Genomic DNA, 13,418 nt, shown 5'->3' with positions numbered 1-13,418 from the left:
TCCGCATCATTTTCAAACACCGTATGATGCGGAATGCATCGAAACACGTGTCACAGAAGATTTTAAGAAATAGTGGTATTTACTAAGTAAAACATTAATTAAAAATGGATAGATTTTACCACAAAGTGACTGCCGAATCAATTTATGAGATTTTTGGTGTTGGATGCTAGATGCATTTTTTTATATCGGGTTCAAAGGTGGTAGATTTTAATAGAATACAATCAGTAGTACATTTCGCTCACTGCTTTCAAGAATTTCATAAATCAAAAAACTTGATTTTTCAGGAGAACGTTTTTAAAGTTTAAAAATATAATACAATGTTTTAAAAATAAATATCAAGTCACTTATTGAATTTTTTACTGTGCAACTATCTTTTATCTTTTTAGATAAAACCTGAAGGTTTTTTCTCCATTTGAAAAATATTTATTATATTTAAAAAAATATATTAAACAATACCTTTTCTTCAACTGCAAAAATAACACTTTCTGCCCTGTAGCGGGTAAATATTAAGTTAAAAATATGCCTCTTTTGCTGGGATATAGTACATTTTCTGGGCATTCCGAAAACATGCACAACTGAAAATTGTCAATTTTTGATTTATGACATTCTTGAAAGGAGTGAGCGATTTGTCGGTAAGTCAGTATTTAGACGCACTAAAAATATTGTGGATAAGGTAACTGGTCTAAATAACAGCATAATAAAAATTGTGAATACTGTGGAGTTCACCAACCTTTAAATTAGGAAACTTCACAGATTGAGCATTCTTATCATCAGTCTGTTCTCTCGGCTTGGCCGGAAAGTCGCACTCCCCGTCGGTGTCATTGTTATCCTTTTCATCATCCTCCAGCTCGGACAAGAAGTCCTTGTCTTCCTCGAACGCATTGCCGTCAGCTGCCGAACTCTTCATATCCGTTGTGGAAAAGGCCACCATGTCCATTCCGTCGTTGGCCGTCTCGTCAATGTCCAAGACCTCTTTCATAAACACGCCACAGTTCTCGCTGTCCAATTTTGCTGCTTTGTTGGGATTGTTATCGCCGCTGTCTTTTCGTTGTCGCTTTTTCAAACGACTCCCCCCACCTTTGATTCCTGCTTCAGCTATTAAACAATAGGATACTTTCACTCTAGAGAAACATATAACTCAACATACTCTAACCACATCACGAATGAGGAAGTTCTTCAAGGAATCGAAGGAGGAAGCCACCTGCTCAGGACCTTGTCCGAAAGGCGTGCAAGATGGATCGGCCATGTAATATGTCAAGAAGGTCTCTTGCATGCCATAATGGAGGGTATGACCGAGCCCACGCCGAGAGTACCTGGAGGACCTGTGCGCTGCTCATCATATGCACATTTCAAAAGAGCCGCACAAGACGGGGAAGAATGGAAGAGAAGAATAAATGAAATTGCTGCAAACCAATCCCAGGATCGAAACCAGAGAGAGAGACTCTAACACCTAAGACAGCGTCGGCATAGATTGTATCACATTCCTATATACAGGGCCAACCTGCCGATGGTTATGCCTGTAGGAAGAGCTACCGCTATGCTGAACAATATCACGCCGGTTATTGATCTGTTACATGTGTCTGAGGGGCAATTAGGAAGCGGGATTCTTCTACATCATTAACAAGAGTGTTCACGTTTACTTCATAATTTTTGTGTTAATATATACGCTTTGAATTTTTTGTTTGTAATGTATATGTCAATTTATTACTGAATAAATTTAATTGAAAAATACATAAAAGTATTTTCAAGTATTTCTTTGTATTTATATAACATTTTACTAAAAGCATTTCACTTTTGCGCGTGTTCTTAGGGAAGTTTCTTTTTGTTTATATGAATCTTTGTTATAGAGACCGTAAGTTTCATGATTGATGGAAATTTGAAGAAAAAAAATAGATGACAAGAATTATCTGCTATATAAAGAAAGTTTAATCCTTCATTTCTCTGCATATTTCAATAGGAATAGTACCGATGGTCTTGTTACTTTTTTTAGTATGTCATAAACATTAAACATTTAGTATGTCATAATGTGTATAGATGTCAGTTAAATTGCTATTATTAGAAAATAACTGTGTCTATAAACCTATAAAATCTATCCATATAGGGAAAAGGCGTGTAGTCTGGAAAAGTTGGTAAATCCAGATAGATACTAAAATTACTATGTAAGTAACAAAAAAATACAAAAACCAAAAACATGTTAAAATGTGACATGATGTCTGATCGTTCTTTACACAAAGGCAAGAAAACCAGTCTAGGATAATACTAAATAAATATTAAAGAGTAAAATCACTTATAATTATTTCCACCCCTCTCTGGGAATGAAACTGGGACCTCCAGCGCGGTGGCTAAACACGCTAACCATTACACCCGTAGGGGGTTGTTTAATATTGTTACATGAAATTTGAAATCATGTGGGAAGAGCAAATTCAGATCGAGTGTTGAGAATAGCAGCATCGTAAGAGGTAACAGGCCCCCAGGAAGACAAACTTAACGATGCGAGAGACAGCTGATCTTCCACCTCCCGGGAGCAGAAGACCAGCCGTCTGAAAAAGAATAAATATTAACCTGTTAACAGGGCGGTCCGCTGTCCAATTACGCAACTTGTAATGGGCGCGAATACTGATCCACTCTGTGTCTTAAATTCATGTCGAGACATGTATGGATGAGTAATACCTTTCTTGTTCGAAAAATATGCGTCCATATATGTATATAATATAACAAACATATATTTCAAGGACGTATTCATATGTCCTACCCGTACCAGATATTGTTTACGTTTCACGTATCGTATTTATGCGTCCCGCCCAGTTAACAGGTTAAAAATAATTGCTGGGTAATATATCCAAAATAAAACACAGTTTTTTGGATTGAATTCTACATTTATTTATATATTAATATGTGACGCGTTTCGTCTTCTTAGGACATTAACAAACACTGACTTGATAATGTCCTAAGAATACGAAACGCGTCACGTATTGATATACACATAAATAAATGTAGAATTCAATCCAAAAAACCGTGTTTTATTTTGGATACATTATAAATAAAAATAAAACCCTTATCCGCACCCCAATGGTGCATAGGGCACTGTGTCATATAAACGCATTGTTATCATGATCGTTTACACATGAAGGAAAGTTGATCAGCCCTCCGCTTCAGGTACCAGTCCATGGTTATATTGAATAAATATTACAGCGAAAAAATCACTTATATTTATTTTACCCCCCTTGGGAATCGAACCCGAGACCTCCAGAACGGTAGCCGAGCGTTCTGACCATTACACTATGGAGGCGGACAAATATTACCCAACAATTCAATATGGAATTCTACAACTGTCTGCAGTTACAATAAATAGGTTAAAAATGCTTATATTATTTCGAGAAATAAAAATACTTTGTATTCTGATCCACTCACATTATGTGAGTGTGATGACCACACACAAATGTGAGTGGATCAGAACACAAAGTATTTTTATTTCTCGAAATAATATTTCAATATGATTCACAAAGTTAATGCTTTCAATATTCAAAACATAAAAATACTTACATTGCTGTACATTGGCGGCATTCAAGGGATTGTTGCCTATCCTCTCCTGGTACGAAGCTAGACTTATTCTTTGGCTTGTTATGTGTTCGTTGATATTGATGGTTGGAAAGTTCAACCCCACTCCGGGTTTGGGCCCCACGTGTAGCACCATATTGTTCTTATCCCCGCCAACGCTATTCCCCAATTTTTTGATCTCATCATTCATCCACTGGCTCTCGGCACATTCGACCCATCTCTGGAAACTGGTGCCCGTGAAATCATAATTTCTCTGGCCGGTCAGGTTATCCGCCTGGTTAGAAGTCGGAATACGGCTGTCGTCGGATTTTGAAATGGTCTCCGCCGATTTTGTAGCTTCGTCGATGGTTTCTTCCTCTCTAACGCTGGATACGGGGACAAAATCATCATTTCTCGGAGATCCTAGATCGATTTCATTCACATCTTTCTGTAACGCCTGATTGCTCTCCACAGCATCCGGCGCTTTAGCCGTTTTCACCATTTTCATAATTTTCTGGGCATTCTCCTCTCGCAGGTTTTTGGGAAGGTTCGTAGTGTTGGAATTTTTGTCACCCGCCGAGTTCTGCTGATTATTGACGGTCCAACTGAACAGTAGCTGCATTTTTTTATTCAACGTGTTGATTGTATCCAATGATTTCTTTCTGTGAGAAGACGAAAAGGCGTCTCTCTGTTGGGAAAGCGGAGTTAAGGAAGACATCAATATGAAGAGATAAACAAATTTGATTTATTATTTTGAGAAATAAAAAGACTTTGTTTTTTGATCCACTTACATTTATTAACAACCAACTAGTTTCAGCAACAACCTGTTGCCCTCTTCAGGGTTTATTTTATGACATAAAGTTTGGCTTGGCTATGTACTCCGCATGCCTCCTGAGAGCCTTAATCAAGCTTGCCTCTTTTACAAGGCATCAGGTTCCCGCCGCCCAGGACGACCACTGCTGACAATTCGTCGGCAGTTCTCGTCAGAACTTTGGGACGCGGATCTGATTTGGGAGGATGCAGACGACAGAAAAGCCTGGAGATAGTTTGTGGACTCCAAATGCTCCATCTAGGTAGCGGATATGGTTTAAAAAATGTCTACAAAATGAATAAATTATGTTCATAATTTTGAACGAGTCACGCTCGCTCACCAAATGGGTTTTTTGCCAATTTTGAATTTTTAGTTACTTTTCGACGATGAATTAGTACAAAATATTGTAGATGTAATTGTAAATTAAATATGCTTAAATTGTTATAATTAAAAACCCAAACATTAAGTGGTTTTAAAAAAAATCTTTGACGCTAATTTTTTTCATTGGTTGTCGCAATATGAAGGATACGATATCGTGGGGCCGCCAGCGCCTCTGCAGCAGCGAGAGCAGCGGGTGCAGGCGCAAGGAGGGCGCCGCGGGCACGAGCGCGCGCGGGTTGTGCGCCGCGCCCTGCACGCGCGCCCACGCCTCCCAATCGCGCGGTGTCAGCGCTACCGTAACGCGCGGCGGCAGACGCAGTGCCGAGTCCCACTCTGCCCAAGTAGAATTAAAGTTTTTTTAAATAAACACAATTCTTTATTTTTACTGTGCAACAGATATTTTAAGGTAAAACCTTGAAGGTTTTTTCTCCATTTGAAAAATATTAAGTTTATTTAAAAAAAAATACCCTTTCTTCAAAATGCAAAAACAACATTTTCTGCCCTGTAGCGGGTAAATATTAAGTTGAAAATATGCCCCTTTTGCTGGGATATAGTACATTTTCCGGGCATTCCGAAAACATGCACAACTGAAAATTGATGATTTTTGATTTATGACATTCATGAAAGGAGTGAGCGATATGTATTAGCCACCCCCTACAGAATTGGTTTATGTCTTTACATACTGTGATTCTAGGAATTCTTGCAATTATTTCAGATTGTATTGTATTATGATGAATTTTACCTGCTACTTACTACCTACCATCCCGACCTACGAATATTAGGGACGTGGTTTATTTAAAAAACACTACTATTTAAGTGAGCGACATGATAAAATCCAGGGTGACCTGACATGACACGCACAGAAGAAGGGAATGCGAGTTATTGCGTTATGGCACTCACCCTCCAGCTGGTTGAGCTTGCGCAGGGCGCGGCACACGGGCGTGCGCACGCGGAGCGTGCGGCCGCGTTCGCGCACGCACACCACGCCCTTGCCCACCAGCTCGGGCAGGCGGCTGGCCGTGCGCGACGCCACCCCCAGCTCCAGTCGCTTGCGCATCTCGCCGTAATTGATCAGCGCATACAGCTCTTGCACCACCTTCTTCACATCTGCAACGGGGAATCAAACATTACAAACATATATTCTTCTTCTTCCTCTTCATTTAGGACTATGTCATTCTGAGGTGGAAGTCCAGCTATCTCTCCATCGTTCAGGTGGTCTTCCTGGGGGTCTGCTACCTCTTATTCCACTCTTTTACTTTTTTTTAAAATTAAACCCTTATCCGCACCCCAATGGTGCATAGGGCACTGCATCATATAAACGCAGTGTTATCTTGATTGTTAACATATGAAGGAAAAGTGATCAGCCGTCCGTTTCAGGTACCAGTCCAGGGTAGTACTGAATAAATATTGGAGTGAAAAAAATCACTTATATTTAATTGACCTCCCCTGGGAATCGAACCCGGTACCTCCAGAACAGTAGCCGAGCGTGCTGACCATTACACTAAGGTGGCGGAGTACTCTATTTAGTATTACCTTTTACGCCGCTCCTCTGACTGTATTAGGTATTTTGAAAATGCTAGTAATTATATTTATCTTTGATCAGGACACACTTTGCATGATTGATTAAATACCGATGTTAGATTTAAATTAAACTAGTCATCACAAATGGAAGCCATGAGCTTCTATACCGGGCCTGGAATGAGCCTTTAGAGTCGAATCGTAAATTGTGTGTCCAATTTATATTATTAGTAATCAAAATGTTCACTTACTGTCACTGAATTTGATGTGTTTGGAGACCTTATTCCAAGTTCTGTAGTAGAATTGCGAGACTTGATGTTTAGTTTTGGTAGTCGCGCTCGTGAATCCTTTCCTCTTCATTTTGTTACAAATGTAGGCCGTGATGGAGTCGAAGTCCTTTCCGTGCTCATTGAGAGCTTCGAAAAAGAGGTTTTTCTCCGTGGCGGACCACAGGGCTTTCGGCATTCTCTGCTTCGCCAGAGAGGTCTTCAGAGGCAGTATCTTCACCGACGAAGTAATCGAGTATTCCTTGTCATGTTTTTCCGCATCGATCTTTGCAGAGTCTGTTGACGATGAAAATTTATCAACTAAAAATGACAATAGCAATTTTAAAATTTCGGGTTTTTACTGATGTAATTAACTTTTACAGTAGAAAATATCTTTATCTTCATCAAACCCTTATCCACACACACACTAATGGTGCATAGGGCACTGCATCATATAAACGCAGGAAAGGTAGCCCAGCCCAGCCCTCCGCTTCAGGTACCAGTCCAGGGTAAAGACATGGATTATTGTACTGGGAAGAGATATGGATTATTGTAGGAAGAGACATGAATTATTGTACTGGGAAGAGACACGATAGAGTGTGATCACCTTTCCTGTCCCTCTGGTCGGAGGAGTCGAGGCGCAGCTTCTTGATGACTCTCGCGCTGGTCCTGACGGCCGGCCCGCCCCCCGCCTCGCCCCCCGAGTGGGCCCCCCCGTACGTGGTAAGGGAGCCTAGCAGCTCCTCGGCCACCTCCAGCTTGATATCTGCCGTGCTGCTCATCTGTGGAGAAAGAAAACATTTATATGAATAACCAATTTGTGAAAAAATTCAAACAAAATTTAAAGAATATCTGAACATAGATGAAGTCCACAACATTTTGGGTTATTCCAACTCGTTTTTACTTTTACGAAGTATACAGTCGTGGGCATATCGCTCACTCCTTTCAAGAACGTCATAAATCAAAAAACTTGATTTTTCAGGAGAATGTTTTTAAAGTTTAAAAATATAATACAATTGATTAAAAATAAATATCAAGTACCTTATTGAACTTTTTACTGTGCAACAGATCTTTTTAGGTAAAACCAGACTGTTTTTTATCAATTTAATTTTTTTTTTGTATATTTAAAAAAATAATTAAACAATACCTTTTTCTTCAAAATGCAAAAACAACACTGTCTGCCCTGTAGCAGGTAAATATTAAGTTAAAAATATGCTACTTTTGCTGGAATATAGTACATTTTCTGGGCATTCCGAAAACATGCACAACTGAAAATTGACGATTTTTGATTTATGACATTCTTGAAAGGAGTGACCGATATGCATTAGCCACCCCCTACAGAATTGGTTTATGTCTTTACATACTGTGATTCTAGGAATTCTTGCAATTATTTCGGATTGTATTGTATTACGATGAATTTCACCTACTACTTACTACCTACCATCCCGACCTACGACAATTAGGGGCATGGTTTATTTAAAAACACTACATTTTATATTTTCAGGGGTCATTTTTAAATTTGAAACGTTGCTCTCCAGTTATTTTAATCAGTAAATAAGTGCGATTTTTTTATACTTTTCAATTAAGCCTTCATTATTTCATATTAAAATGCCAAGAAAACGTGATTTCAGTGAAACCGAGCGGCCTCAAATAATATTATTGAATTCAGAAGGGTTAACCCAGGTTTAAATAGCTAAAAAAAATGCTCCCGGTGTGCGGTCCAAACAGTAATTAAAATGTGATTTTTCTGACACATCATGAGATTTTTTTTTCGGTAATTGCATTTATTATATACCTTGCTTATTATGTACTAGGTTTATAGATCATCAAGTATGTTTTTGTTTCTTTTAACCAAATAATTATGTTTTTATTTGAATCTGCGTTGGGAACAGGAGAGATAATCTAGTGTGGGCCAATCAGGAACTTCTTAGCATATGCTCATTGCTGGGAGGAAACCACATAAAACTCCTCAGGAAAAGGCGGACTGTTGACTGCCATCAGCAGACCATCCGTTCCACTAGACGAGGGTTCAGGTATTAGCTAGATATGGTGATTGAATTAAAAAATCAAATCTAAAAATGACTTATTTAAAAGGATAATGGTTGTGTATTGCATATCTCTAGTATTACATACTAGATAACATTTAATTAACAAAGCTTGCATATTGCGTATTCCTATCTCCCAAAGCATTTGACATCAAAAATTTAAACTGGAAAGAAATATAAACCAAGAAATTGTAATAAATATCATCCCTATTGGGTAATCGAAAAAGTAACAGATGTCCATTAGTCACATATCTAGCTATTAGTACAGTTCACGGTAGAATTCTGCGGTATGTAAGTTACATTATTTATGAAACGAGTAATGACATGGGTGGCCATGTACCTGTAATAGTTAAATTAATTACCAGTCCGTAATGAGTAATGAAGGATGCCTGTAAATCTATGTAACTTTAAGAATAATTTCATATTTGTTCCACTTTCGGTTTAATAGTTTTAAAATAGATGGTGATTTGGTTGGATACCGGATTCCGCCAAACTTTTCATATATTGGGTTTTTTTATATTCATTAGTTGCCTTAGAAATTTTTCCTGGCTTATGTACAAGGATTTATAGCATATTTAATTTATATGTTTTAAAAATGATAGTGGATGTGTATAGTTCATAATAAATAAATAAAGTTGATGCCTAAAAACAATACAAAAGATACAACAATACAATAGACACAATGGATTCAATATCTTATATCAATCAAGATTTGTCACATAGCTCATTTATTTGTCTTATTCGTCTTGTCATATTGTCATATTGTCTAGTCATGGCACAATCGGGTATGCCAAATACTTGTCTGGTAAGGAGACGTAACAATCGGCGGGTATGTATGAGGAGATGCATGAACGTGGAAGAAGCGAAGACAGATTGGTGTGGCGTTCTATTCTCTCCGCCTACCCCTGCGGTGAAGCGGCGTGATGGTTAGTTAGTTTAGTTAGTTAGTCTTGTCATATTTTCTAAATAAAAATCCAATAGATCTTTGTGTTCTACTGCCTCATCAATTTTTGTCAAGTGAATACCTTATTTTGCACATTCTCAGATATAAGTTTATAATGTAACAAAGTTATAACTTTGCTACATTATAACCTTATATCTGAATGGCTCAAAAATGGACTTTTGTACCTTTTGGCTGACAACAGTCAATATGATTTTTATCCATCTTAAAGCACGTAAATAAATAAATAAAAATTAATAAATAAAATAAATGAATTATAAAATTTACAATTTCTTGTACCCGTTCTACTTCACAAGATCAGAGAATAAAAAATCAGAATAAAAGAATCGGATATCAACTAAAATTATTATGAACTTGTATGGTAAATCACCATAAATTACAGTGACATGTAAAGACACTGATATGTACCTATGGCCTGAATAATGACACAATGTACAGGTAAAGAGGTCATTAAGAAAATTGCAATAATTATAAGCTGAGCAAGTAATAATAATTATATATATATATATATATATATATATATATATATATATATATATATATATATATATATATATATATAACTAACTAACTAACTAACCATCACGCCGCTTCCCCGCAGGGGTAGGCAGAGAGAATCGAACGCCACACCACTCTGTTTTTGTTTATATATGTATATATATATATATATATATATATATATATATATACATATATATATATATATATATATATATATATATATATATATATATATATATATATATATATATATATATATATATATACATATATATATACATATATATATATATATATATATATATATATATATATATATATATATATATATATATGTATATATATATACTCGTATATGTGTGTGTAGAGGAAATCCTAGCATAATTTAATTAAACAATGCCTTATCTTCAAAATGCAAAAACAACACTTTCTGCCCTGTAGCGGGTAAATATTAAGTTGAAAATATGCCGCTTTTGGAGGGATATAGTACATTTTCTGGGCATTGCGAAAACATGCACTACTGAAAATTGACGATTTTTGATATATGACGTTGTTGAAAGGGTGCGCGATATGCCAAATACTTGAAAGCGGTCAGGTCAGGGGTTGAAATGGTCGGGGGGGTATGTATGAGGAGATGCATCTCTTATACAATTATTTACATTAGTAAGCTTCTTTGGTTACCTTGCTGGAGGTTCCTGGTTCGATTATTTCGATAAGTTCTATTGTTTTGGTTTTTAAAAAAAGTTTTGGTTCCGTACCATAAAATAAAAAAAGGTCTTTCCAAGTAAATAACAACTTATTTTAAAAATACACTACGCAGAGACGACACGTCTTTTTAAACAAAGATAATATGTAACTCTGGGAATTGACAGGGCTCCCAAATAAGCTATTTCCGTTAATAATTTTTTACATGGGATTTTTCGTACCAAATAAATACATTTTTGATAACTGGATTCAAATGTAATTTCAACTTTTTTTAGTTACGGCTTCATATGGAATAAAATATCGTTTATTTTTTCGTCATATAATTGTTTTTTGTAATTAAAAAATAATTATTGACATTGAAAATGACGGCGGATATCATAATCAAAAGAATCATACATATTCATACGTGAATAAATTAATAGCATCTCATTTCGTCATTATTTGTCAAAAAACATTGAAATATGTACGGACATAGGTAATGCATTTGGTGAATTTACTCATTACAGTAAAACATCGATATAACGGACACCTATTTAACGAACTCCGAATATGATGGACAAAAATTCAAAGAAGATAAAGGTCACATTGGGTGGACTAAAATATAATATAATTAAAATATCATGACTGAAAATGAAATAGGATATTAAATTATAAACTTTATAAAATAAAACAACTTTGTTTTAACCACTTTTTATTAGTACACTTTATCCAACCGGTTTCGACAAGAACCTTGTCATCATCAGGGTTTATGTACTTAATTCTAAAACATTGTAGAATTTAGTACATAAACCCTCATGATGACAAGGTTTTTGTCGAAACCGGTTGAATAAAGTGTACCGGTTTCGACAAGAACCTTGTCATCATCAGGGTTTATGTACTTAATTCTAAAACATTGTAGAATTTAGTACATAAACCCTGATGATGACAAGGTTCTTGTCGAAACCGGTTGAATAAAGTGTACCAATAAAAAGTAGTTAAAACAAAGTTGTTTTATTTTATAAATTTTATAAAATGTGCCACAAAGTATCTGCGAAAAACATTCAAGAAAATATTAAATTATAAACCTAAAACATGAGGATGAAAGTGAGGATAGCGAAGAAGAAGAAGAAACAAAACTGCCAAAAATAATCTCATCAGTAGTTAGATCACATCTCGACGATCTAATAACATTTATTGACTTTTCGTCAGATAACAAAATTCAAGTTTCAATTGATGAATTTTTCACATTTACCTTCCCTATCCTTACTATCCTACCTGTAGAGAAGCCTTTCTTTTTTCCCTTTTTTTCCTCTTTTATTCCTTTTAAAATAAAATTTAAATAAATAAACTATATTATACGCACTTTCGTTATTTCAGAGAGTTGATTATAAAAAAACAGCAAACTTTAAAAGTGTAAACAAAACTTGATTCCTATATCAAATCAGGATTACCGAAAGCATTCGCGTCAATATCAAACAGCGATGTCACTTCTGGAAAATTGTCCGAAGACAATAAATAGAATTTTGTTTGTGTTTTATATTGTTTATTTATATCTATATACAATGTTTATATATATATTTTTAAATATACATTTTAAACCTATTTTTATATAACTGAAGTTCGATTTTAACGGACAACAACCCCTTAAATTAGTCCGTTATATTGAGGCTCTACTGTATTTGCTGATGTTACTCATCATCATATTTATAATAATTGTCTCTTTAATTCCCTTGTATAATATTTGTTTATTTTTTGGTAAAATACATTGATAAAAATGAAAAATAACCTTATTAGCCTTTTCAAAATAATAGTAACAAAATAAAATTATTCATAAAATGCCATTAGTGTTTTTTTTAATACTCGAATCAATAGAACAACTGAGAATTTAATGAGTGAGGTATCCTTTGTATGATCCACGCGATCAAACATAATTGTAAAAATGGATTAAAACAGTTGACGAATGTCAGGGTCCGATGCCTTTTAACAAAGTCGATATTGTTAATAAAAATAATGTGAAATGCCATTAAATTTACATTTTATAGCAACATACTTTATTATAATAATCAGTCCGAATTATCTTTTTTACATTACAGTTTTCATTAAAAAAATGTAGTTAAATATATTTAGAAATATCGACGTGCCCTACGTAAAGTGCTCTAACTACATTTTTGTCAATTTTGAGATATTTGGTGTACGTTATCAACTGACCGTTGTCTACAACAGTGCTCCGCAACCGGTGTGCCATGGCACAATGGTGTGCCGTGAGCAGGATTCAGATGTGCCGCGACCAAATTCAATGCAATTGATATTTTTTAAATTTTACATTATGTAATTAAATACAAAAATAATTGGTCATTGTGTGTTAACACACAATGACAAATTATTTTTCATAACATTGTCTTTTATTTCAAAATTATAATATAATTATAAATACATAATTTTTCAACGTATTTTATGTATTGATTGTTAAATCAAACACAGATTTTTTAAGTCTACTAAGTTGTATTTTATTGTGAAAAAACACATAAAAATTAATATTATGACAATTGTTTCGCTTAGTTATGGCATTTTCAATCAAATGCGAGGTGAAACAATTGTCACAATATAAATTTTTATGTGTTTTTTAACAATAAAAAACAAGTTTACTAAAAAAATCGGTGTTTGATTTAACAATTAATGCATAAATTAAAATAGAGTGCTACAAATCAAAAGCC

General features: G+C 35.1%; 1 protein-coding gene across 1 annotated transcript in view; it reads right to left on the bottom strand.

Moving 5' to 3' along the window:
* Positions 1 to 730: 730 nt before the first annotated feature.
* LOC148313208 (uncharacterized) overlaps positions 731 to 13,418 on the bottom strand; it is a gene marked incomplete at its 3' end in the record, with an annotated part of 109,302 nt that continues 96,614 nt past the window's right edge. Inside the window, exons 3-8 of the mRNA XM_088266957.1 lie at positions 7,121 to 7,295; positions 6,499 to 6,810; positions 5,630 to 5,836; positions 4,878 to 5,062; positions 3,544 to 4,225; positions 731 to 1,095 (exon numbers count right to left, since the gene is read on the bottom strand). Coding sequence (XP_088123083.1) covers positions 731 to 1,095; positions 3,544 to 4,225; positions 4,878 to 5,062; positions 5,630 to 5,836; positions 6,499 to 6,810; positions 7,121 to 7,295 — 1,926 coding nt within the window. The remainder of the gene's footprint in view (positions 1,096 to 3,543; positions 4,226 to 4,877; positions 5,063 to 5,629; positions 5,837 to 6,498; positions 6,811 to 7,120; positions 7,296 to 13,418) is intronic.

This window comes from Brachycentrus maculatus, unplaced genomic scaffold (genome assembly GCF_059751285.1).
Source record: "Brachycentrus maculatus isolate JH-2025_06_01 unplaced genomic scaffold, ASM5975128v1 h1tg000017l, whole genome shotgun sequence".
NCBI lineage: Eukaryota > Metazoa > Arthropoda > Insecta > Trichoptera > Brachycentridae > Brachycentrus > Brachycentrus maculatus.
Note: the sequence above shows the minus strand (reverse complement) of the source record. Positions and strands in the feature narration are given on the sequence as shown.